Source organism: Anarhichas minor, unplaced genomic scaffold, assembly GCF_050575085.1.
Source record: "Anarhichas minor isolate MPS153535 unplaced genomic scaffold, ASM5057508v1 ptg000026l, whole genome shotgun sequence".
NCBI lineage: Eukaryota > Metazoa > Chordata > Actinopteri > Perciformes > Anarhichadidae > Anarhichas > Anarhichas minor.
In genome coordinates, this window is record NW_027466472.1 from 10606633 (window position 1) to 10634306 (window position 27674).

General features: G+C 42.1%; 2 protein-coding genes and 1 long non-coding RNA gene across 3 annotated transcripts in view; 1 reads left to right on the plus strand and 2 right to left on the minus strand.

Moving 5' to 3' along the window:
• prkd2 (protein kinase D2) overlaps positions 1–10499 on the minus strand; it is a 33233-nt gene extending 22734 nt beyond the window's left edge. Inside the window, exon 1 of the mRNA XM_076100468.1 lies at positions 9172–10499. Within this exon, the coding sequence (XP_075956583.1) occupies positions 9172–9498 (327 nt within the window). The 5' untranslated portion in view covers positions 9499–10499. The remainder of the gene's footprint in view (positions 1–9171) is intronic.
• Positions 893–13777, plus strand: LOC142959242 (uncharacterized). Its single transcript, XR_012956203.1, has 4 exons — positions 893–1105; positions 1239–1288; positions 7231–7328; positions 13326–13777. It is a non-coding gene; the product is annotated as an uncharacterized LOC142959242 (long non-coding RNA).
• On the minus strand, positions 11959–27674 carry strn4 (striatin, calmodulin binding protein 4). Its single transcript, XM_076100472.1, has 18 exons — positions 27130–27674; positions 20462–20565; positions 20213–20289; positions 20022–20100; positions 19679–19864; positions 18660–18837; positions 18400–18556; positions 17731–17826; positions 17276–17394; positions 16984–17159; positions 16760–16807; positions 16559–16680; positions 16297–16464; positions 16065–16205; positions 15874–15972; positions 15696–15782; positions 15155–15344; positions 11959–15045 (listed from the first exon to the last, which is right to left on the minus strand). Exons 1-17 carry the CDS (start codon positions 27454–27456, stop codon positions 15175–15177), a joined length of 2334 nt encoding a protein of 777 aa, XP_075956587.1. The 5' UTR covers positions 27457–27674; the 3' UTR covers positions 11959–15045; positions 15155–15174.

Consider the following 27674-nt stretch of genomic DNA (forward strand, 5'->3'; position numbering starts at 1 on the left):
CTCCACATGCCACCAAATGCTGCTCAGCTCTGCGACTCCCAATTGGATTACGGCACAAGACCGTTTTTACCGATGCTAATCGCCAGATTAGTATCATAAGGTCTCCTTTGCTCAGAACAGGAGAAGGAATGCAGGGGTAAGAGAGGCCGAATGGGCCCGGAAACACGTAAATGACAAACAAATCATTTCTACTATGAAAACATTACACTCAACTAAAACTAATGTTGAGATCTGGGAAAACAGCAACATCAACAATAGAATTTTGGTGGGACAGATTGACTCAAGTGTTGGCTTAGTAATATCTCACTTTAATGTAAAACTGAGAGTTAACGGACCCAAAATGCACAAAAAACACCCCTCATTGCTGCACAGGGAAACTATGCCAAGTATGGTAGGTCAAGTCAAGTCAAATAAATTCAACATAACACAGTCTACACAAGACACCCTCAGTCCTAAGGGCCCTATTTTCATGGCACCACTCCGACCGTTCGATCAAATACGCAGGAATAACGGAATGATGCTTAAAATGTAAACACACAGTTTAATTAAACACTGTGCAGCCAGTAGATGTGTTTAAATCTGCATCAATGTTCAATATGATAAAAGCAGGAACTGAGATGAATCCGTCTACATTTCTGAATAAATGAACATGGGTGATTCTCACAGTATCTGCTGTCCGCAGCTGCTTTACACTGGAGGAAAACCTTCCCCTGCAGTTCATAAAATATAGATATATACGAGCAGGAGGATCAAAGATCAAGCTGCCATGTTGTAAGGAAGTAGTATGTCCCGATTGAACGCATACTGCAAGCAACAGTGCGTACTTTGTAAGGGCAGCTGCAGCATGTACTGAAAGCAAAGAGAAAAAGTATGCAATTTGGAACGCAGCTTGTGTGTGTGCAGGTCGTGCTGGTCTGCGACATCCAGACAACCACAAGATTTTCCATTTGTTGAGCTGCTGTTGTTGTCTGAGATCGACTGTGATTCCTCTTCACCCAGCCCTTTCGCATTGTGCACTGCTGCGCATACATGAAGCAGAATGGCAAGTGAGATTAAAATAAGGAAGAACTGCAAAAAAGGAGAAAAGTGTAATGGTGAACAGGAAGTGAGTCTCTAAATTGATGTTTACAAAAGGACAGTTTGCCTTGTTTTACTATTCCAAAATAAGTTTGACCAAGCAACGGTTGGTTTAAAACCTGTTTCAGAACCTGTATGATGATTGTTTCTTCCTCGTTCAGACTTCATTTCAGAGAGGTTGTCGAAGTCACAGTCCACAGCAGTTACCTTGGTGAGTAGAATGTTACCAGGTAAAAGGATCCTTTAATGCGTTGATTGTTGCTGTGCATTCACTAGAAATGTTCATTTCAAGATCGCAAACCCTCCAACTCTGCATCCTATCATCCCACCTTTCTTTCTCTCTCTCTCACTCCGGTACACATCCGTGGCACCGGGCTACGGCCAGCAGTGTGTGCTTTGAATAATCAAATGGCTTTGTGTGGACTAAGCTTCCCCTCTGCAGCTCGCCGCTAACAGCCAGGGAGACACCAGGCACGGTCACCCATGCAAAGCTGTTCCCGCTACCATGCAAATAGTCGCAAAAAGAGAGAGAGAGACAGACACAGTGAGAGCAGGAGAGGTATGGGTAAGCAGAAGTGATACGTGTTGCTGTGGGTTTTCCCTTTTTAAAAATAGACACTACTTTACACACCTTTACAGCAGTATGGGTTTAGCAGAGACAGCCTCTGTAAGGTTCGGAGCGCTTGGCTAAGGCTGCTGCATTTGTTCAGCAGCTGTGCTATCTTCACTCAATCACCAAATGGCGTGCGGTCGGATAAAGGCGTAGTTAGTTTTTTCCACCTGCCAGTGTCTTGCTAATTGTCGGCCATTTATTCATTGACTGACAAAGGTTTGGGTTGATAGGCAGAGAGTATTTGCCCAGTAGCTCCGACACATAAAGAAGGCTTTTTAATAATCCAAGCAGCACATAACATGTGTGTGCGTGTGCGTGTGTGTGTGGAATACATGTGCAAGAGAGTGAGGTAAACAGGAGGTGGTGTGTAGTATGATCCCATTCCCAGGGCCAAACTGCTTCTCAAGGGAGGGAGATAAAGAAAGGGACCCTTCCAAAACGGAGGTGGAAACAATAGCCAGGGCAGGGGCTCTCAGCAACAACTGTGTGTATCTGTGTTTAGTTGCGGATATTTCTTTGTGCTTTCAGTGATTTAACTAAAGAACAAAACTAAAAAAACAACTTCTATCCTCATTTATTTACAACAGCTAACAGAATCAGAGAGTCTCTTGTTACACGATATAGAAATAAATGAAACTTTAGGTGCAAGTTGACCACAGAGTGTTCGTCAATTTCTACGTTATAAATAAATTCTCGTCAATGTGCTTCCTGCGTATCCGCTGCTGGATTGGACACAGCTCGCTGGCAGTTACGTGTGTCACAGATTAGTCTGCAGAGACGTCACACAATAAAAGTAATGTGACCAGAGCTACCATTGACAGGACTCAGCAGGTTCTCACATGCTGCTGACACACGTCTAGTGAAACACACCCACTGGCGTCAACACAAATCGGCGTGCGTCTATTTGATGACGAAATGAAACAAGTTGTTTATGTTGTTAAGCTCATACACCTTTTGGCAAACTAGGAGGACGGAATACAAACTACACTATTGTAGCTCCTTGCGTAGTTACATTGTAAGGCCTGCCTTAACCTGTCACCAATGTCTAATATTTACCGTAAAACATCATTCATTGTAGCTGAGGTAACCACTTGAAAAATGGGAGTACAGGAGTTTTGACTCATCAAAGTATGCGTCCTCCAAACCTGTATCGTCATGCCTTGTACAACCGGGCAAGTGTGGATTTTCACATAGTTGCCCACCAACTTAAAGTGTGTTCAAGGAGGCAAACATCCTAAAGAAAAGGTGAGACTGACGGGGAGGGCAGTGGTAGTAGGTGGATGAGTACAAAGAGAGGAAAGTGGGATGCGACGAGGAAGAGGACGCAGAGCGTGAGAGGAAGTTGACGATAAGGCAGGCAGAAGGGACCGGAGATGAGAGGATAAGGAGAGGAAATAAAGCATCTAAAGAGGAAGTAGCGAGGGAAAAGGTGCAACAGGAGAGGAAGAAGATGTCAGTAGCTTTTTATCCCAAGAAACAAAAGGAGGAGGACAAACATGTACCGTTCTCTGTTCGCCAACTGAATTTCTCTTAATTTAGTATTTAATCCAACATTATCATTTCTCAAACTGGAAAATAAATAATATAAATAAGCAGACAACAACTTATAGAATATGATCAATAATTAGAGTGACGTCAACGGCTTATTTCTAAGTTCTATAATAACAACACTGTAGATGGGGGAACACGAAGGTACAATGAGGAAAGGAAATAGCGACAGGGAAAATAAGGGGGTCAGTGAGGCCTGCCCAACAAAAGAGCAAATACATCAGAGCTGCATCACGGTTGAATGGAGACAGACCTCTGGTTTCCAGGCCACACTATTACTTCTTGTTCCATCTGGGGGAGAAGGGGGGTTGGGGCAGCTGGAGGTAGGCCAGCTAAATGGGATTTTGGCAAGCACTATTGCCAGGTATACGTCTAAGCAAGGTTTTAGAGAGGTGTGGGAAGTGTGCGCTCTAGATGCTGCGAATAAAGGTTGGATTTTGAATTCTGGCCCTGAGAGATGGGGCTTAGCGCTCAGTCCAGGAGACTACGAACAAGAGCTTTAGGATGGCCATTGACTCGGGGGTTAGTGTTGGAAGTTGAGGCCAGGGGAGTGTGTGTGCTCCTCCACAGAGAAGTGAATGGAAAAACGTGTCAATGGAACACAAGGAGGGAGCCTGTGAATAAACAGAACCGGTGACTCACCCTTTCTGGGATGGGAGAGATGACTGTTGGCGGGGGTGTGGGGTACCAAACTGCCTTCAATACCCCTTCTAAATACACCAGTGTAGGCATTCACGCGTGCACACACACACACAGTCCAACTCATGTGTCGCTCTCAGTTAGCCCGACCAGGACAAGCTGTCTATTGTCCAAATCTCCCACCTAAAGCTGTAGCTCCTAGCAGGGCAGGAATCCTGGATTCAAGGGGATTTTAGGGATTGCTGAGTCTGAGTGAGAGTGTGAGTATGTGTGTATGTGTGTGTGTGTGTGTGTGACTGCTCTAACAAGGCTTGAGAAAGATCAGGCTCAGGGAATGAAGGTACTTTCTCAGATTTCTTTTCTCTTGCTTTACTTAAAACAAGTAAACACTCGCGGATGGATAAGGAACAAAAATGTCTCTGGAGACCAACTATTCCCTCTGGACCACACTCAACAAAAACACCTCTGAACTGTATACTGCTTAGGGTTAGGGTTAGTCTTAAAACAAAAGCGAAACTGGAACACCTGCCATTACTACACGACCGTTTTAAACAATAGACGTTACAGACACTAGGCATTAAATCACTATAAATTCATCCTTTAATCAATCCCTGTTGGGAAATTCATGCTCTGCTTTTGACCAATCATGAACACTTAGGAGCAGTGGACATCTATCGCTAACTTAGGTTGGCGCTTTTGTCAACATCAATGGCAAGAGTATCCTAACACAAATCTTTTAGGATGGGAGGAGACACGAAGATAATGCTAACTCCACACAGTGGCGGTGTTATCTCACAATAGACCTCACATATACATACATACATACATACATACATACATACATACATACATACATACATACATACATACATACATACATACATACATACATACATACATACATACATACATACATACATACATACATATATATATATATATATATATATATATATATATACATATATATACATACATATATATATATATATATATATATATATATATATATATATATATATACATATATATATATATATATATATATATATATATATATATATATATATACATATATATACATACATATATATATATATATATATATATATATATATATATATATATATATATATATATATATATATATATATATATACATATATATATATATATATATATATATATATATATATATATATATATATATATATATATATATATATATATATATATATATATATATATATATATATATATATATATATATATATATATATATATATATATATACATATATATATATATATATACATATATATATATATATATATATATATATATACATATATATATATATATATATATATATATATATATACATATATATATACATATATATATACATATATATATACATATATATATACATATATATATACATATATACATATATATATACATATATATATATATATATATATATATATATATATATATATATATATATATGTATACATATATGTATACATATATATATATATATATATATATATATATACATATATATATACATATATATATACATATATATATACATATATATATATATATATATATATATATATATATACATATATATATATATATATATACATATATATATATACATATATATATATACATATATATATATACATATATATATATATATATATATACATATATATATATACATATATATATATATACATATATATATATATATATATATATATATATACATATATATATATACATATATATATATATATATATATATATATATATATATACATATATATATATATATATACATATATATATATATATATATATATATACATATATATATATACATATATATATATATATATATATACATATATATATATATATATATATATACATATATATATATACATATATATATATATATATATACATATATATATATACATATATATATATATATATATATATATATATATATATATATATATATATATATATATATATATATATATATATATATATATATATATATATATATATATATATATATATATATATATATATATATATATATATATATATATATATATATATATATATATATATATATATATATATATATATATATATATATATATATATTCTTTATTATCTTGTTTCAGCATATCATTAAAGCTATACAATGTTTGCTTTTTTAAGGCTGAACCTGTTCATCAAATTAATATATTTGAGATATCTAGTATAGACGTCTAGCCGCACATATTTGGGCTCCTTGAAGCTGTTGTGAGTTTCGGAGTTCTGTGAGTTTGGTCAGTGCATTGTTCAGAGTATCGAGTATCCTTTTGTGGGGACAGCGGGACTGAAGATGCAGAAAAGGAAGAAGTGAGGAAGATCCAAACCGTAAAAGAAGGCCAATTTCTTTCTTTTGCTGACAAGGGAGTCTTTTCCTTAATTAGATGCTGTGGAGCAGAAACCACAAACTGGTACCCAATGTGTATATATATAGTATTCTGCAGAGGAATCAACATTCCTTTCTCTGTCTTAAAACACAGAAAGCTTTGAGTCCAGATGAGCGTTACCACGTTGGAAGCGCTGTTGGGTTGTTTATTAATTACCCTCAGTGCGACCTTACTGCATGTCACACCGACTGTTCTACATTCTGCCCTGCAACAAGTCACTGCTAGTGTGGTACCACCCACAAATCCATGCACACACATACAACAGAATACTGCATCATCCCAACTTCATTATACATTTGAAACTCTCCAGCTGACCAATGCCATAATGTGCTATTTACATACTTGCAAGCAGTAAAAACACCGTGACACCCTCATCCAAATTTTACTAAAATCCCCCTTAGCTGCTCTTATTAATCATAGATCGGAGCCTCGCTGTTTGCCATTATTTATCAGAGGTGTAATGAAGGTTATTTCCACACTGATCCATTGACAGAAATGTATTAAAAGAAGTCTGAATCTAAATGTAGAGGCTTCTTAGACCTCACTGGTTAACCATGGTGACCTACTAAACAGCCTTCTACTCCTCGTTGAATGTCTTTATTAGCTTTCCAACCGAGTATATTGTTTTTTAAACACAAATCTATGTACTTTAATCACCAAAAGAGGTTTTTTTTTTTTAGCATAACAACTTTTACTGTGAAGCAGCTGCAGGTGTTGTTGAGTCACAGAGGTAACTGGCTAGTTGATAAAAGTTCGTAAGTCGTTATTTGGACATTTTGCAGTGTGTTTTTTTATGCGAGTTTCAATACTTCCAACAACAACCTCTCTTACATTACACAGGAGAGTTCTGGTTTGTCAGAGAAAAACACAAAAAAAAGAAGAAGAAGAAAAGAAGATGAAGTCAGAGAGACGCAGCTGTTGTTTACATCGTGATGCTGGTAAGCAACACCTCTTACTTGTTCCAATCATACGGAAACACAGTTGGGAGAACACACTCCAGCTGCACTGATCTCAGTCAGAGTACAGCGTGGTGGTGAGTGGAGATCCAGCATCAGATAGAACAGCTGAACGATCTCACTAAATCAAATCAAATACATGACAGAGAACCACTTCTATGAGGAGAAAACAAAGGTTGTTGTGCACAGGAACAGATTAGCAGAGTGGGTAAAACAGGCTGGAGACAGCACCAGAATGTCCTGGAAGATTTAAGATTGTGGGGAGCTTTACAAAGCTGCTTTACAAAGGCTGTCGAAATCTGCTAATCTAAACACCTACCAGGCTAATTGGCCGATAACAGCACATGGGCCGCTCAAACTACCTGTCGCATAACGTTCTCTCCTCGATGGGTGTTCTACTATAGCTACATAGCTACTATAGTGTACATGTGGAAAATGTGCTAGCCTATATAGTCAGTGGTTCTAAAACACTGTAAAGACCACATTCCCCATAACACTCATTACTTCCTGTTGCAAAGAGGATGTCACTACTTCCCCCCCCCCCCCCCAACCCTGCACATGTTTTTTTTAAGTTATTTTTATTTCAGTTAAATAGAGAAGACACATTTCTTTGAATTTATTATCCTCATAGTTTGAGGAACTCACATGTGTCTCAACGGTTTGCCCTTCTGGTGTTTTATAGACCAAAGCTTTTGATATGATCAAAATCAACTGTCATCAATGTTTTTTTATATAGTTAAAATGCTGAATGGCACATTTTAAATAAAAAAAATTGTCCAAGTTGCAGAAGACTTAAAACAATAACATGCGCACACACACACACACACACACACACACACACACATAAGTTTAAAAAACAGGCGATACAAATGTAATCTCTAGAAAGACTGACAAGTATTCAAATTGTTTGGACAAGGCCTTATATATGGCTATAAATTAAAGTGATCAGTGACTGGTATAAACAAGGAAATAATTCAATGAAGCGCTCAGCAAAGACACTCAAATTGGCCTAATGTGATCATTTCTTTAGGTATGAAATGCAAAACCTCTGAGGAGAGTGAAAGAGACTTTTGATCTTGACAAAGACAGATTGCATCCAGGCATGGAGCACATTGTGGTTACCCTTTATTTATATATATATATATTCAGTAACTTTCTTATTTAGTTAAACTGAAGGAAAGTAGAGGTGCTCCTCAACATTTGGACACTGACTTCCTTTTGCTTTATGCATCTTAGGCGTGCAATAAAGTAAAAAATAAAAGTATGTGAAGTACTGCAATTATTGTCCAACACTTCCTGTTTCATGTACAGCACACATGTTGGCCCATGCATGAACAGCCAGATGACACCGTCTCAAACACTGAGCCCATCAGACATCCTAGCTAGCCTGAATGTGGCATAACAAAGCCTAATTGAACAGAGTGTTCTCCTCCAACTGTGTGAGGGGGGGGGGAGCAAAAATGCTAATTGCCGTAAATAGAGCGGAGCTAAATTGTGACATTTTGTACATTTTCTCAGAGTCTGTCACAGCCGCCGGTTCAAATACTTTGTCTGCTTGCATGTTTAAACACCTCCATTTACCTATGACAGTAGTAGAGTGTTTACACATGTTTTAGTGGGACAGAAACACCAAAACAGAGTGAAAAGAGAAATGCAGCACTCCAACTGCTCATCTGACAAGCAGTTTACAGACAGATATGAAAGTGTGGCCTCGGACATAAACAGCTTTCCACCTGGGGGGGGGGACATACGCCCAGTTTTACCTGACATGCCACCCTCCCCACTTTACACATATGAACCCACCACACGTACACACATGTCCTACCTTGGTGTCAACAATGGAGCAGGCAATTTGTTTCACATAGGCCAGGTCAGCACTCTGGGGCATCAGGACAGATTCTCTGGTCAGGCCGATCTGGATGATGAAGGACACCCCTGCTGGAGTGGGAGGCTGCGAGGGTATCACAGCCCCACTGGGACCCTGCACCGGTGTCAGGTCTATCATAGGAAACCCCCCCTGAGCAGGCATGGAGGGCATGGATATGGGGGTCCCCTGCTGCATCACAGCTGAGCCTGGTGGCGAGGAGCCCACAGGGGGGAAAAAGACCTGGGCCATGGCCCCTGAGGACATACAAGGGCTAGCGTTAGCCATTCAAGAGTCTTGTTTGTCAGCTGCCCGGAGCTCTTAACATACACACTCCCGAGATCTCATTAAAAAAACCACACTCAACTGTCTCAGTGGAGGAGAGAGGGGTTCACACACTGACACATGGACACACACACACGTTGAGCAGAGAGTGCTGGTTCCTCTGTGTCCTGTGTCCACCCCCCAACCACTGGATCAAGGGAGAAATCCTTATCCAGGAAGTTGTGTTATTTTCTTTTCTCCCTTTCTGCCACTTCTTCCGTGCTCTCTCCTCTTCAGACTCCTGTTATTGTCCTGGCATGACAAGCGCGAGCAATGTTGTGTGAGAGACTCGCGCGCCTCCCTTCCCTCCTTCAGCTCTCTGGTCTAAAGCAGTTGATGTGCGGCGGGAGAAAGTCCAAACTTGATTGTGAAACTCCCGGCCGTGGGAGAGAAAAAACAAAACAAAAAACAAAACAAAAACAATGCCAAACTTTGTTGTGCCTCTTCTCCAGGCTGAGTTACAAAATGGCCTCCTTAAACAGGAAACTAAGAATGAAGGAGAGCAAGAGACTGCACTCCTTTTACGAGTGTTGCCCTGTTTCAGTTTCAGCCTCAGTTGAGTCTTTTTCTTGTGAAAAAGCACACAGAGAGTGTGAGAGCCGCGCGAGGGTACCTCCCTCTCCCCCTCCCTCCTGCCCTCTCATATGTGATCTTGCCACAGCCGGGGAGGAAGTGAAATGACTGACAGAGGCTGGAGCCAATAGCCTCTCGGGAAGTCCCGCCCTCTGACTCCTTACTCCTTGGCTTCTCCCTCCTCTTTTTTCCCACTCTTTCTCGCTCCCTTCCTTGCTTGCTTTGGGGTTATTGGTCTTGTTTGCTCCCTCCCTGAGTCCAGGCCAGCACAGATCCGCTTACACTGCCTGAGGGGGCAGCTCCGCGCTCAAAAACCCTCCCATCTCTTCCTCATCTTCTCTCTTTCTGTGGCATTCTATTGCCTGCCTTATTTCTTCCTTTGTGACACCTTTCCTCCTTGCATTTTTTTTTTTTTTTACAAGACACGCCTCTGCCAGTCCTGCAGAATAGGGCCACACCTATTTCAGAGCTGTGTACATGCAAAGTTGATTGCAAGTATTAAAATGAGGAACTTCCATGGCAAGGGAGGTGGTGTTACTTTGCACACACCAGAATATACAGTAGCTTAGAAATGAGTCACCACAATCACCAACATGACTGTCACTCTGCACCGACAATCTTATTTTACATTGAAAGCATGCAGATTAAAATAATGACTTATTAAGTTTGGTCATGAAAAAGTCCCTTGACAGTTACTGAAACTCACTGACCTCATGAAGTTCCTCTCAGGGACATCACATCGTACTTCTCCCTGTGGAGCCATAAATTAATAAATAATACAACTAAGACAATAGACCACAATAAGGAAGCAGCAGCAAACAATGCTTGCCATGACTCTACTTTTCACCACAAGAGGGCAATGTTTGATAGAGATGGATAATGAATTCACAAGTATAGATGAGGTCATAGGGCTGCATTGTTGCCCATTCACCTTTAGATTTGGCCTAATATTACAAATGGACATATAGCCACAGGTGAAACACACAGGAGTGTTCCATTGAAACTCCATTCACCAATTATGTATAAAATGTGTTTATGTGCGTAGGCTGAAAGTATTTAAGACAACAAATAAACAATTTTACAAATCTGACTTACCCTGCTGCTGAAATGATATAATTAGCAATTGCAATGTGAAGATGTGATGTAGAAAAGGCTCTGTAATATAGATGGCATACTCTTTTGAGCGTGGTAAAAGCTTGTAGGTTGGTTAATTATTTGGTTAATAGCTGACACAATACCTGTGACAAGATGAGGCTCTCTAAAAACCAAACCAGACTGTCAACGAAATTCTGCTTTACTCGTTATCAACGTGATTTTGGGGGGGGGGGGGGGGGGGGGGGCTGCATTGAAAAGGGGGAAACTCGATTCACTTCACAAATCAAGATTAGCTGGCCCATCATGGGAAGTACAGCAGGATGTTGACTTTGGAAACAGTAGTTTGTCAAAAAAAAAACCTATATCTGCATATTCATAGAGTTTGGAGTAGATATGTTTTAGGAATTTTAACAAGATAATTGAACGTTTTTGTCGGAAAACCAGTTATTAAAGCAGAGAATGGAAGACGATATCTAGTTGTATTATGGAAGTGCGGCATCCAGCCTTTTTAGAACTTGACAAATATTAGGTTTGAAAGGAAATCCTGGTCTCTGCTGCATTAAACACGTTTTTAAACATTTCTCTGAAAAGTCCCTTAAGTTAACTAAATTGCTGTAGAATCTCTTTTTGTCCATCAAGGTACTTCTACTGTGTATTTTCAGACAGGTAAGGGATGACACTTCCATGTGTGCAGTTGTTTTCGGAAGTTTTGTATCCCTTAATAAAGAAGGCAAAAAAAGACAACACAAACACAACTTTCAATTCACTGTACAAAATCTTCATTTTTTGTTTTGTTTTCTTCCTTAATGACATACAACAGGGGACCCGTAAACAAAAAGAGAAAGTCATTTGATACAGGCTAGAATGCAGTTCAAAAATATATAATAAAACAAAATGAATAAAAAGCAGGTCTCTTATCCCTTGTAGTTAGAGGAAATAGTTTGAATACAGCTTAATATGATGTACAAAATATCACACAGTGATAAATTGCTAATAAAAAAATAAAAACAAAGAAATGAGAGTCCGTTACCTTGGCCTCTGACTGGTAACAGTTTTTTTTGTGGTTTTTTTAAAAACTTTTTTTTTTAAATTTTCATGTTTTTTAATCGTTTTCTTTTTTACAAGTTGTACATTGCCATTATCAATCACAAGCAAGTTCTATGCCTAGCGAGGAAGAATGATTCACTTATGATACTACAGTATTCTTACATCTTAATAAACATATTTATAATCAAAGAAAAGAAATGCAAGAAAGAAAGAAAACAAGGAAACGATGGACATTTACAGCACATGATGGCATTTCGAGTCATCATTTACAACCTCCGTTTCAATTTCTTTCTTCATTTTTTTGAAGTGTCGTACTGATTCGTCTTTATTCTCAGAAAGAGGCCCTCAGTAACTCTCACTATCAAATAAATGCCAGCCACAGCAGGCTTTTCATCTCGTAGTATTTACTTCAGATTGTAAAAGAAATACATGCAAACCATTATTTCCGCACCCTGTCTGTAACCACTCCTCACCACAAGCATCCACAATTAAATGTAGTGCAAAGTGGAGCCAGATAGTAGTTAAATGTGATAACAGGATGTTATGTCCAGCAGCAGTACAATAATGTAGTTGCGTCCGGAACAGTCCACCATCCTGCTTCAGGAAAAAAAAATGAAAACTGAACTATGAATGCTAGTGTCCGCAGTGATTAGGAAAAGAAGTGTTTACATCTAGGCTACTTTGAACCCTTAGATCTGACCTCTGACCCCTAGTGTGACCCTGTATTCTTGAAGAGGGGAAGGGTCCCCTTAATCGGTCTTCTCAAGGTAATACTAAACAATTACCAGTCAAGTAATTTGAAGTCAGGGTCAGTATAGATGCGGGACACAGTGTCTCAAAGGAACAATGTTTCCACCTAAACCAAATGTCCTCTGGGTAATGTTAAAAATAGCAGAACCATACGGGATCAGCAAGACAGATTAGGTGCCGAGTCATGCTACTAACATCAACCGACACCCAAACATATTCAAATCAATTCTTTCTTCTATCGTTTCCTTTTCTGAAATGGCAAAAGTGGCTGAATTTAAAATGGACTCTCTTCTTTTCGTTTCTCCCTTTTGTCCCCACCTCTTCAGAAAGAGGAGACCAGCTTCACGTCATTGGCTCTCTGGGTAATGTGCTACCGTGCAACTGATGCACGTCAAAAACAAGGCAAGGGAACCTCACCTCAACATACAAGTGTAGGTAATGTCAAGCTTTTTTTTTTTTTTTTGTTCTCTTGTTTTTTGGAAAGCCTGAATAAATAACAACAAGCCAGAACCAAGCACCGCCTACAAAACTGGCGCCGACTTCCAAGATGAAATGAAAAAGACGATCTGACCAGCTCTCATCTGAGGAAATGTTTTCAGTCCAAGTGACACTCACTGTAAAATAATCCTCATCAGCTCTGTACATTCCTCTAACGACCAATGGCGACGCCACTCGCGTCTCTCTAACGAGAGACGTTAATAGTTCATTCTAAAATGAGACCACAGCTACTGAAGTGATTAACCAATGAAATTTCATTTAAAAAGCAGATTCACTTTATAGCCCGATGAGTGAGAAACACAGTCTCTCTTTCTCACACGTACACACAAAGCAGGTCCCTGATTCTGACTCAAGACTGACGAGGTCTCTCATAGCACCGTGATTTAACTAGTGCATATATACGAACACACGCGCGCTCTTCTGTACAGTAAAAAGCACCAAATGACACAATCCGTGTCATTTGTTGAGAGCATACAGCCGGGCCTCACTACCTCTGCAAGTCAACCGACTTTAACTGCACCCTCGGGGTATCTACCTTTAGCTGGTTAATGTGTCGTGAGAGCATCAGTCTACAGAGTTCAAACTGTACATTTGTAGAAATGGACCATGATTGTGTTTCATTCATCTTGTACAGCAGAGTGAGATTTTATCTCACGAATGACGGGGACATTATAATACTCATACATACAATGAGACTTGGCCATGAAGTTGAAATTAAAGCTATTTGTTCAACACTGGCGAGCAACTGTCTAATGGTTCCTCACATCACACACACACACACAACAAAGTCAACATTCTCCGACCCTGAATACGCCACCACACACACACACACACACACACACTCTACCTGCAGTCTTTGGAATGTAATACATTGATTCCCAATGAAGAGGTCGGTCGGGTGTTTTCTGCAGACACTGGGAAAGATAACTGTTATTAGTCATGTCTACATATGTATGTTAGCCGCAGGCAATTTCTTAAATTAAGATCTCAACTGAAATGCATGCATTGGTGCCTCGTGTGTGTGCTGTGCAGTGCGAGCGCTTCCTTGGTGGTTTCTTAACCTAAGTAGTGTGTCAGCAGTTTAAGCACATAAACACACACACACACACACGCGCGCGCGCACGCACACACACGCACGCAGGTTTGTGATGAGTGTTGGTAGAATGGAAAGAAAAAAAAGCAGAACCGAATATTGTCGTGTAGAAAAGTGTTCCTCCAAATATGATTATTCAAAAAAAGGAGCAGCTGTGTTTTTATAAAAAAAGCAGTGTGATTAGTATTACAAGAAGTCACTGAGGCATCAGAGAAGAGCGGAGAATTGAGGGGAGGATATGTCCTGTGGTGATGACCCAGCCAGTGGGCTGCAGGACAAGTGTGTGTGAGTGTGTGTGTGTGTGTGTGTGTGTGTGTGTGTGTGTGTGTGTGTTTGTGTTTGTGTTTGTGTGTGTGTGTGTGTGTGTTTGTGTGTGTGTGTGTGTGTGTGTAAGCAGGTGAAATGTGTCCACTGTAGTCTTCAGTCTCTTTTTGCCCAGTTGTTTTTGTAGGACTCTAAAAGGCAGAAACAACCAAAGTTAGACCAACAGCCGTTGAGAACTACTCATATCAAACTCAACACTCCCATTTTGTAATACAGGCAAAAACGTGACCCCCATCTCACCAGAATTAACGACACTGCTGTCAGACAAAGATCTTGGCGAGTGCATCTGCGCCGGCACTGGCGATGAAGGGCTGTGAAGAGTGGAAGGCCACATCATGGATGGCCTCGTCGTGCTTCTTCCTGTGAGCTGTGATCTCCTGCACGCACGTCCTGTTGTCCAGCATCCACAGGCGCACCGAGCAGTCGTGGCCTGCAGGGGGGCGGAGAGCGGGCGAAAGCAAAGACAATGTTACCACGGGCAAAGACCACTGTGGAGTGCAATGTAGAGGAATCCTTCATGTTGCTTTTAAAGCTAGACTTAATGCACAACTTCTTCTGCAATGCCTTACAGTGTGATTCCCATGACCTTTTTAACAATTCCTGAAAAATACCCACTTCTGTGCAGAATGGACGCAATATTAAAAGAAACTGTCAGCATTAAAATCTCTCTCCGGGTACGATGATGTAATATGAAAATAGAGTTTGGAGTGATTTGGGAGAAGAAGCCAGATTCTAAGATGTTCAGCTAAATAAGGACACAGTAAAGGTGAGTGGCACTCACTGCCAGAGATGAGGTAAGTGCCTTTAGGGTCTGTAGTGAGACAGGTGACCGCATCCAGGTGAGCCACCATTGAGTGGACAACTTGACCTGAATGAACACACAAAACAAGCTTATTTAGGTGCATTCACATTCCAGAAATGAACAGGTTGACCAATACAAGTAAAAGACATGCGGATACCTGTCTTGTTGTCCAGGAAGCGGATGGTGCGGTTCTCATGTGCAGTGATGGAGACGGCCTCAGATGGGTGGCTGACAATGCGGTTGATCAGCTCACTGCCTGCAAAGGAAGACAAACAACCGCACCTGAATCTCATCTCATTTATTTCTAACTCATCTCAAAGCGGGTTACAAATAGGCTCCAGAACCTACCGTCCTTGGTCTGCGTCTCCAGCGCAGTGATGCTCTGCTCTGTGTTGAGGTCGTAGAGCAGCGTCTCGCCCGCGTCGAATGACACCACCACCTGGTTGGGGTCAGTGGCCACGAAGGCTACCGAGGTGGGTGTTCCGTGCTCTGAGAGAAGACGTGAGACGATCAAGTTGTCAGGCATGGAGGCAATACAAAGCTCAAAAGCACTTCTTCAACACTCAACACAGACGTCTACCTCTCTCCTTATTGAAGACAGACAGGCAGGGAGCAGAGTTCTGAGGGTCCCAGAGGCGAATGGTGCCATCGGCTGAGCACGAGGCGAGACGATGGAGAACCGCCGAGTAAGTTAGACCCCACACGCTGTCCTCGTGGCCGGCTAGTACGCTGCTCTCGATGCCGGGATCTGGATGGACAAGCGCACATATTAAAAAAACAAAAAAAGGAAAATACTTCTAAATTGGAAAATCATTATTACTCTGTAGTTGATAATGACTGACCATAATTATCATAAGGATCCACATTGAGGTCTGGCATCTTCCAACATCTGACAGTTCCATCTAGACCCCCGCTGTAGCAGGATTCTCCATCCTCGCCCATGGTCAGCGACAGAACAGCTCCACTGGACGTTAAAGAGAGAGGCGTCAGTGGCTGCACTGCTGCTGTGTACGGTGTGGATTTTGCATTTGTACTCAACTCACCTGTGTGCTCTAAATGTGTAGATGGGCTCAACATCCAACGCTGCGTTCCTGTGGAGGGAGGCAATCTTTTGAATTAGCTTCTTATCTTTGCTGTGTTTGATTTGACATTTGTACGTTATCTGTCCCACTGCTGCTCGGAACGCCTTTGGAGTGAGTTGGAAGTATAAAACAAAGAGCGATATACATGTTCTTCCCTCCCTCCCTGTGGATCTAAGGATTCTTACTTTTTAGAGTGCATGGCCTTGTTGAGGTTCCACAGTTTTAGTGTGCCATCCTCAGAGGCTGTGAGCAGCACCGCTTGACTGGGGTGAAAGGTCAAAGCGCGGATGGCATCAAAGTGGCTGCGTAGTGTGAAACGAGGGTTCCATGTCTTCTTAAACTCCTCTCTGTTATCTTGCATCTGACAGGACACACATTTTAAAAAAAAGAAGAAGAAAGAGTCAACATTTCACACATAGTGTGCACATGCACGTTGGGTTACATCCTGTGTATTGACCAGAACAAATGTGTAGTTACATCCATGGAGAGATCGTTGTCATTGGCCACGGTGAGATCAGCCAGCTCCCCCAGGTTCATGTCTCCTCCTCCAACGGCGTCCATAATGAAGACGTCAGAGGAAAAACCCAGGGCGCCACCTGCAGGTTGGAGGTGGAAGCGCACAAGAGTTCCACAAAACATTATGGCCCTATAAAGACAGTCTGAGATGAAGAATGTCAAATATAGCAATGGATCTTAGATCTCCCTAGCAAGCGTCCAATAATCTTGTTTCCTTACTCGCACACTGTGTATCAGAGGAAATATTTAAAAGGCGTAGGAGCAGTTTTGTAAGTTAACACCTACGCAGGCTTTAACATTTCACCAAACTGAGACATCATCCAACTTTTTGTGGTTTAACGTCTAAAGCTACAGTCAGTAGCGGTAGAGGATAGTCTGCGGTTTTCGATGAGGTATAAATGGTGGGTGAGTCTTACCTTCCCCGGGGCGGGCCTGTCCTGATACAGAGGGGGGCGGGGTGGGTTTAGGGGGGAAGTCCGACATCATGCCTTGTAACTTGTTCCTGCGGTTCTCTGAACCCGGCAAGAGGAGAGAGACACAAAACATCCAGTCATGCAGAGGGGCGGAGGATGGTTGGAGGGGCCAGCAGACGGACAGATGAGAGACAGACGGATGTAGACAGAGGCAAAAAGATAGACTTCATTCTTTAAATACAAAACATACAATTCAAAAAAAAAATATATAGATATACATTTTTGTGAGAGGACGAAATCAATAAGCGCACAGGGTTACAGTGTAAATGTGACTCAAAAGAATGAAATGTGGACATTAAAAAAGAGAAGGCTGCATGCTTGACAACCTTTGAAAAAAAATGACCCCGCACCACAGAGAATACATCCACAGACAGAGATGACAGCTACACAGCTCTAAAGAGTCACAGACTGACAGCTCGTGAAACAGGACAGAGAGACAGGTGGTTGGGAAAAGAGGTTGGTTTTTATTGACAAGAAGAGATGCCAGGACACAATGAGAAGTAAAAGATAAAAAAGGTGAGCAGGGAGGGGGAGGGGCAAATAAGACAGATACACTGGTGGCAGTGATTCTGGCAGTGCTGTGCTGATGATGTTGCTACGGCAGCAGCGTACCTAACTCCCGTCCGTCCCCCGAGATCCGGGCCTCTCCCGCCCCCTCCCCATCCTCCCCCGAGCCCAGGAAGTCAAATTCACTGAGGGCATCTTCCGAGTCGTCTTCGTCCTCCTCGTCCTCCGGGTCCAGGTCTGTGGTCATGGGCTCCGAACCCATCTGGAGATGAGCACACAGCAGAGAAGAGGGTTTGATTAGTCATGAATAAAGTCATTCAATTTTCCTCAGCTTCCTCGTTGTAGTCTTAAATCACCGATCATACCTTTACACGAGACTTCTTGTTCTTTCGCGGTCCATCGATGCAGTCAGTGGCCATGCCTTGGAAGTCTTCTTCCTCGTCACTGTCGTCTTCATCATCATCCTCGCAGCCATGCAGGAAGGGGATCTTATCGAGCACCGAGCCGCCCAGACGTTCCTTAGAGCTTTCCTTGCCCGCGTTCCTACAAAAGCGCAGACAATTATTCTCTCCACTCCGGTTAATAAGGGGAAAAAATATTATTTAGGTCAATACCTTGCAGAGGGAGGCAGGACGACCTCAATTATACTTATATAATACCATATTATAGGAGGTTTGGCCACAGCAGTCTACATTACAGTAGAGCTATTTGCTTATAATATAAAAAAGGTTTTATGAGTGCAACAACTATAAGTAATGTGCTTTCTTTTTTACTGTCCTAGTTAAACATTAAAACAACAATATTTCTTTACCTGCCTGACAGGTAGTTATATATTTCCTGTGCAATGACAGGTACACAACCGTGATAGTGATTTTTTGTTATTTTCTTTTTATAATCTTACCATGTTTATAACAATGTTACGATGCTTTTAAGATTACGGTGTGCTATTGTTTCACTGTCAGCTACAGAAAAATGCTACTCACAAAGCAGCCTTACGATACAATGATGAACTGTCTCGTGTATAAAGTGCACCGTTTATAAAGATATTGCACGTACTATGTTCGTTCTTAAGAAGAGAACCCACTCTAGACAGTACGGTGTGCACTACCCAAATCAGCCAACCATAATATTTCAAGCTCATGTCTTTGAATAGATATTCAGATTATGTCATAACGTGTAAATTAGGCCCCGTCTTTACAGGGTGGCACTAGACCGCTAGAACCGCATGACCATCATAATTTCTTTAGATAGCACTCGCAGGTATGGAAAGATCATGATTGTAAAGTGATTTATACAAGAGAACAAACTGAAACAAAGAAAATGTCATTCTCTGTTTTAATCATGATTTGGGCCTTTGTGTTGTAAACTGCTTCCACAGTCTCACCTCTTGATTTGTTCCTCTATCTGTCTGACCAACAACGACTCTCCACCTGCCCGGGGCTCAGGCTCTGGACAGGTTTCACTGGGTGCAGGCCCGTTAGCCTCGGGGCTGCTCCGCCCGAGCAGCGAGCGCACACGCTTAGATCGCATGTCCAGGATGGTGTCTGAATAACCCACTTCTTCAAGATATCTACATTCACAGGAAGAAAAAAAACACACACATTCATTAATATCCACCCGTATATAAATCAATCAGTCTAGATCATAAGTTTAACACCAATGATTAAGTAGTATTGGAATACATATGGTACCGAAATAAAAAGGAGTAGTTGACACAGAGGCCTTACTTGCGTAGTAGCTGACGTCCCTCCTTCCAGGACATCTGATTGGCTGGCTCAGAGTCTGACTCAGCAGGCCCATTGGGAACTACAGGAAAAAGATTGGTCAATAGTGATGCATGAGCAGAAAGCAGACATTTTGAGTTGCTCTGAAAGTAAAGCAGCAGTAACGGAGTGTAGAACGGCTTGGTTAAACATACCTTGGTCTGCTTCTGTCTCTGGTTTCTTGTCTCCGGGACTCTGGTCATTTCCTGTCTTCAGCTTCTGATGCTTCGCCCTGCAACCCCACAAAACACCACATGAGGGCAGCATTACAGGCAAATACAGGAAAACCTTTCGCTATCAAATCACTATTCCTTCAGCATGCAAAACATTATGACAAAAGGTTGAGTGGATAACAGACATGAGGGCACAGGGACAGAAAGGAGTTTCCCTGTCGTTCGTCTTACCTCTCTTGTTTGAGGGCGTACTCCAGCATCTTGATCCGCCTCACCAGGTCCTGTTTCATATTCTCCTGCCCTTTCCTCTCACCCTGAAGGAATGCCACCTGAGCCTGGAACACACATACAGGATGGTAAGGAACACAAAGTTCCTGCAAAAAAAAAAAAAAGGCGCGCACACACACACACACACACACACACACTCACAAGCATAAACGATCGCAAAATCTATTTATATTGACACCATAACTGCAGCGCGTGTGCTTTCTCAATTAAAAGCTTAGAAAAGCATTTGATATCAACAGAGATCACAAGCGAAGGCCGTGAAGGAAAAAGTTCGATGTGACAAGCATAGCAAACACGACTTGTGAGAACCCGGAGGAATAAGTAGAGGGTTGTGGAACAGAGCTCGTATTTTTAACTTCTCCTAACCGAGGCCTCAGTGCGCATCTGCAGAGGAGGAAAAACAAGACACACACCGGCCAAATTCAAATTTTTTAAGACACATCCTTCCTTTGTGTGGTTCCCGTCTCCTTTTCCTTCCTCAGCGGAGCCAATACAATTCTTACCTTGAGGAAAGAGATGCCCATTCTTGCCATATGGCAAACAATTAAAGAAAAAACAAATGTGATAATGAGAGAATGCAAGGTGACAACACGCCATCTTTAGACAGGGTCTTCCCTTCCCTTCCGTTAGGCAGCATATGGCATGACTTGACAAAGATGTGAAAGGGCTGCCAGAGTGATGAGAAAGGTTTGTATCAGACGTTTAAAGCATGCTATGTTTTGCACCAAGCGATGCTTCACAACAGGCAGCAAACATCCTGCCTTCTATTGGGTGGAGGAGAAGAACAACAACTCTGTTCCCAGTTAGAAGTAAGGTTAAAAAAAAGGCCTAGCCCCGTTTCTAATCTCAGGATTTGCGTGCAGGTGATCGTATGCACAATAGTTTTGCATTTCCACCCTCTCTGTCTCTCTGGCTGGAGCATGAATGACTGTTGTTTTACAGTCCATTTCCCCTCTGCACGTCCCTGTGTGGGTCCACGAGTCTGCTGCCACACGCACACAGTTCGGTAAAAGTGGAACAGTCTAAAAACACGATCTCATGGGGCAGACACTCGGTCTACTTGAGAGGGTAGTCAATCAGCCGGGAAAGTGTGTGCACACACACACACACACGCACGCACAGTCATGTAACCAGCTAGGAGGGCGAGTGGAACACAAGATAATCTGCCAAGCAAACCTTACTACTGCTGCTGCTGAGTAATCCTGATTAATACAGTGTGATTTTATATGCTTACCTGAGACTTTTGGAGATAATTGTCAATGCTAGCATGTCAACACTGCAGGCATGTCCACAGAGGTTATGAAATACAGATGTTCAGTTTTTAAAATGAGTAAATAATAATACAATTAATTAACAGTGTTTATGTGTAAGGAGCACTGAAAGGAGAGGTTGAATAGCACTGCGTGCATTTATTTAACAAGCCCGGAGGACGAGTGAAACACAAGAATCTGCTTATTCTTGTTTAAACCGCTACGCAACGTATAATTTGCTGTGGTTATGTGGTTATGTGGTTGAAAGAGCAGCCAGCACATAGGGTTAGCTACAACAGCTAGTTAGCTGAGATCCTCCAGCTGCACACAAGTAGTAATTGTGTAGTAGAAATGCGTAATATGCTAAAAATGCAAGCCAAGCAGGCTGTTTTGCTAGCAGCAAAGAGTCATAACGTGCGGGGTGAGAAAACAGCTTGTGCGTTATATACTGCGTACTACAAATGGAAGACTTTAGCTCACATTAAAAAGGACATCTTCGAAAAGGAAGTGGGCAATAAAAGGGTAACATTCAGGGTTGACCTCACATCCACAATAATGACAGAGAAGAGTTCTGATACTGTGGCCTGCTGTTGATCAAGTAGAGGCAACTTGGGTACGTAGAAGGGGCAGCGTGGGAGACGAGGTCCTCTGTACACAGATAAACAAATCCTTAACACAGAATCATCAGTGTGCTGACTTATGGCTACTGGTTGGTTGGTTAAAAACAACATTGTCAGCTCCGCATTGATTCACAGTCCTGGTTAAAAACGTACAGTAAGACCATACCAACAACTATAGCTACAGATCGGTGGATGTCGAGCTCTTGTAAACAGTTCCTATGTTGGCCTAGTTTGAACAGGACTGAACAAAAAACCAACGAGCTTGAACCAACAGCAGCTTACTCAAAAGGGTCACAGTAATGTCACCCGAGTGTAAACACTGATTTGATCATTTACTGATGTACATTTGAACCGCGATTCCATCGCTGAGCTCAAACAAACAAAGTCAATAGTCTGACTATACGGCTCTTTAAACTAAAAACAAATCAGCAAAGTGCTTCGTAATTCCCACCTCTAAAAGGAATGCGTCTACTTCTTCCTTCAGGGGCAGGGCACGCCCCTCTACTCTTACTCACACACACAGACACACACACACACAGACACAGGCGAGCTACAACCTGCTCTCAACGCTGAGATAACCATCACACACCCCTGTGCGCCAGTGTCACACAACTGTGTTCCTAGAAGGACAGGTTCCCAGTAGTGCACAAAACCTTAAAACCCTGACACCCAGACACTGCTTTGATGACCCAAGTAAAGCCACGATGCATGTGTACATACACACACACACACACACACACACACACACACTCACTCAAAAATACTAACAATGAGCGCACACCGTTAGAGCTGCCGTTACCATTTACATAAAGGCAGCCAAAACAGAGTGATTAGCGTGTCAGAGTGGTTATTGCTCGGTGCCATTCTTGATCTATTACTTAACTGCTCATTATTTGGCTCTGACCTGGTTTTACGTGCTCTCTCTCTTCCACAGTGTTTCTCTCTGAAAGTGGTGTGGTAATGGGGTTCACTGGGTAAAATCTCATGTCAGAGTAGATTAATTTACCCCAGCACACATTGGCTGCTGTGAGGACAAGAAGATACGCAGCTTCCAATGGATACGCTTGTGGTTAAAATGAGGTTCTACAACGAACAGCTCCTACCAAGGAGTGTGAATAACAAATAAAGTGTACTATCGGCATATAAAGGTGGTCTTAATAAGAACCTGACACATTAAATAAGAGCCACAATGGAGCAGCAGGTCTAAAGACAGCTCAGCATTTATAAAGAAACTACTCAAGTATAACATTCATCCATGTTTAAAACCAACCCATGCCGAGGAGTAACAAAACCCTTAGTTAGTCTTCTGGGTGTCGGTTTGATGCAGCCTCCGCCAACATTGACACTGTGGTTATTTTCTATGTATTCTGTTGGTAAACAAACTAACAAAGGGACCTTGTAAGGAGCAAACCTGACGCGCCATCTGATCTCCCTTTCCTGTGGGTGGGTTTTCCTCAGCGTGGCTAACTGCTGCTGACCTTTCCAGGGTTTGTTGTAACACGGAGAGCTGACACATTTAGCCTTTTCTGACAGTCCCCCCCTCTACTCGCTGCAGAACAGGGTCAAGGGCAGCTTTCCTCCTCCGCTGGCCACCCTCCATCTTCTCAACCCTTCATCCCCATGAGGGAATCCACGAGCCAACAAGTAGAGCAATGAACTTTTCTGGGACAGTGTGCTTTGATGGAGCGTGTCAGAGAGCGCCCCGTGTGTGTGTGTGTGTGTGTCTGTGTGTGTGTGTGTGTGTGGTATTTAGCTAGAGAATGACGTCCTAGAAAGTTGCGCTTGCTGCCTGTGTTTTGATGAGAAGATGCTTGATAAGCAAAAATACCGCAGGTCATGAATGTTTTGAATAAGAGACGGGGAACAACTCATAAGATGATAAAGATTTCAGGGGAAGAATTGAGAGAGAAATTGAGAAATACAACAAGAGGAAATGAATTACATACAGAAAAATGTACTTTTTAAACAACGCGTATAGAACAGGAGCTTCGCGTGGGTGCATGGGTGGGTGGGAGGCCCACTGTAATAACGCAGTACATATAGATGTCATATGCATGTCATGCCTGAGAGCTCAGAGCTATTAATTAGAGATGTGTACTCAGGGGCCCCCTGGGCCATACTCAACAGGAAGTGATGTCATCTGGGTCACCGGTAATCTATTCTGCTCAACTACTGACATGGCTAACAAAATTAAATAGCTGGAAATGAGAATACTGTAGTTTAAAGATGAACAGGAAGAGAGGTCTGTCCTTTTCCCTGTAGAATAAGAGTAGAGACTCGATCCGAAGTCTGTTTGTCCATTAAATGATAATGAGGATCAGACAAAAACAAGCTTGTTCACACACAGTGCACTAGCAGTGTAATTTGATAGAATACACTGGAAAGAGCTTATTGTGTGTCTGAAGGACAAAGAGACAAGGCCACTGCCACCTGTCCCCCCCCGCGCAGCTTGTCTCATGGTCGTGCTGGGACGTCCCACCTGGCCCGGAGAGGGGGCGGGGGGGGGGGTGTCATTCCTGGCATGTCATGGGAGACACGACACCACAGGTGGCCTTTCACACCAAAAACACACTCACAGAGACGGCACATGTGTTACAGTCTCACAGAGACACGCTATGCTACAAACACAGACACCCCCCCCGCCGTCGCACAAAGAGTCGTAAGACGATGGTGTTTATCTCAAATATTGGTGATGGTCTTGGTTGCAGCCCTCCTTTGCTAGCCCCATGCCATAAAAGCACAAAAAGTCATGTGTATACGACATGTGAGCAGACGGGGGACACATGTACAGTGTGGTGCGGCATACACACAGGACAGGGCCAGGGGCGCATGCTAACCGGCATGTTGAGAGCCCTGCCAGCATGCTGGCAACAAAAGCCAGAGGCCTGTTGGTGTTAAAATGTAAGCTAGGTCAATTTTTCAGCCTGGCACTCCAGCGATCCTCTCTTTCTCTCAGCACAGGACGTGGTGCCAATTGTACCAGTGAAACCAGACCATGTGCAGGAATACACACACACACACACGCAAACAAAGTTCCATAACAAGCACTAATGGCGTGTTGGACAAAGGGATGGACTGCTTCTACCTTCCATTCCCACACACACACACGACTGTAAAAGCAGCAAGCATAACCAGTTTGTTATTGTTCATCCATATTGTATCAAGGCTGCTATTTATAACTGGGTTTGAGTCGGGGTCAAAGTGAGAAGCAGAGTGACAGAAGAGAGGAAATGATAAAGAAACATTTCTGTGGTTTTGTCGAGCTAATGAACTCCAGAAGATAGTTTGTCCTAATTACAAGAAAACTGTGGTTACAAGAAGAAGACGACATATGCGTTTAGGAATGAAAAGATGAACCGTTCCTCTTTCATTCCAAACGCGGAGTGAAAACATCTTTGCATGCGTGTATGTTTTGCTAACCTGCCCTAATCCTGGAACAATTTGATGAGTAAGCACGATCTTGCCCAGCAATGCTCTGCCTCACACAGTTATACATATAGGAATGTTACATAGTACAACCTTTGTCTTCTGCTGTCAGTCTCTGAATAAATGGGACCATTAGGGGACTAATGCCTTGCTTAAGGGCATTTATATGACATTGACCCCCATTCATATAGCTTTTTCTTGCTATTTCAGGGACTCAAAAGTGATGAACTTTAAGGCCAAAAGCTCACTTCTCTAACCTAAAGGCAGAGAGCACATGCGTGTTTGTAAGTGGCAGGTCATATTTTTTCAGGATTCAGTCACATTCAGTCAGGATTTACAAGGTTAGGCCTAGTTTTCGGGAGGATGGTACTTAACTGACGATAATCTAAGACAGTCAAATGAGTGTGAATGATGCTGATAAATACACCCGCATTACATCCTCAACCGTGTACCACACACACCACTGAATCCTCCATCTGTGAGTGATACTAATGCAAAATGTGGATTTCTATTAAATGCCACCAGATACACACGTTTACAACACTGTTACGACAGGGAACTTTATCTGAGGAGATTATGCAGTAAAATGTGATGCAATTCAAAAACTGCTGGCAGTCTGATGCTGTGCACGGAGAGTGTCAAGTCTATAAAAAAAGATCACCACGATCACTTTCTCTCACTGGGCAAATTGTTTCGTGGATAAAATCAATTTAAACCGCCTCATTTTAATAGGTGCTTTCCTTAAGTATGAATACCACTTTCACAACTGATGCTCAAATTACTGATTATAAAATGCAGTGATTTATTTAAAAGGACACTCGCACCTTTTAACCTCATATTAACAGCCACAGATAACTTAATTTCTCCCTGTGTGATATAAAAACCAGATGATTGTCAACTTACAATCAGTGCTTCCATATACACATGCCAAAATACCGTCCCTCTTAAAAAAAGGAGTCTGGTACACCTGCATTAATATCAAACAGACACTGCAAGTTAACCTAAACCCTGATTTAATGTCAATTTGAAGGGCAAAAGCACTCGTGTTATGGGTAAATAAATACAGTTTATTAAAGGCTGTGGCTGTTTGGCTTTATGTGATCATACAGACCCTTCATTGCCATGTACTGTCTAGTAATAACACAATATGATAGGGTGTAATGTTAGCCCATTAGCATTTTGGCATCCCGAAACTGATTGATTGTAGGGCATGTGTACGGTCACAAAGCAGCACTAAAAGTGCTCCTGCGATATCTGTTCTTGCCTTTAATCGGCGTTAGCGTTGCAAAAACAGCCTACATGGTAAACAAATTACCCTGAGTTCGTCTCTCTCTGCCTCCCAGCGGTATTTCTCGGCCTGGAAGCGTCCCCACTCGTACTGGATGAAGTGAAGGATCCCAGGAAGCGTCATACCCGAGTCCCCGTCCTGTAGCTCCCGAGCCTGCGACGATCCGGGCATGGCCCCGGCTGCTGCTGCTGCTGCCGCCGCCGCCGCCGCTGCTGCCATCACTCCGGTCGCAGCAGCTGATGTCGCCTGGCCCGGTGCTGCTTTGGGCCCGTTTGGATTGCGCCCCGCTCCGCTGCTACTGCCGCCGCCTCCGGAGTTCGGGTTTGGTCCTCCGCCGGATCTATCCGCCTCCATTTTAACCGTTCAACCTTTCGCCAGGATAAGGAGGCGTAAATGGGCAGAGTGTACGAACAATAATAATAATAAAAAGTACCTCGTACCCTTCTTCTAACCCAGCAGCACTTCTCTTTAGGGGACCCTCTTTTATCGCCTTTATCACACGCACAGAGCAAAATTACTATTCAGCTAACAAAATACTACACTTCCTCTTTCAAACCTTCAACATAAAGTAC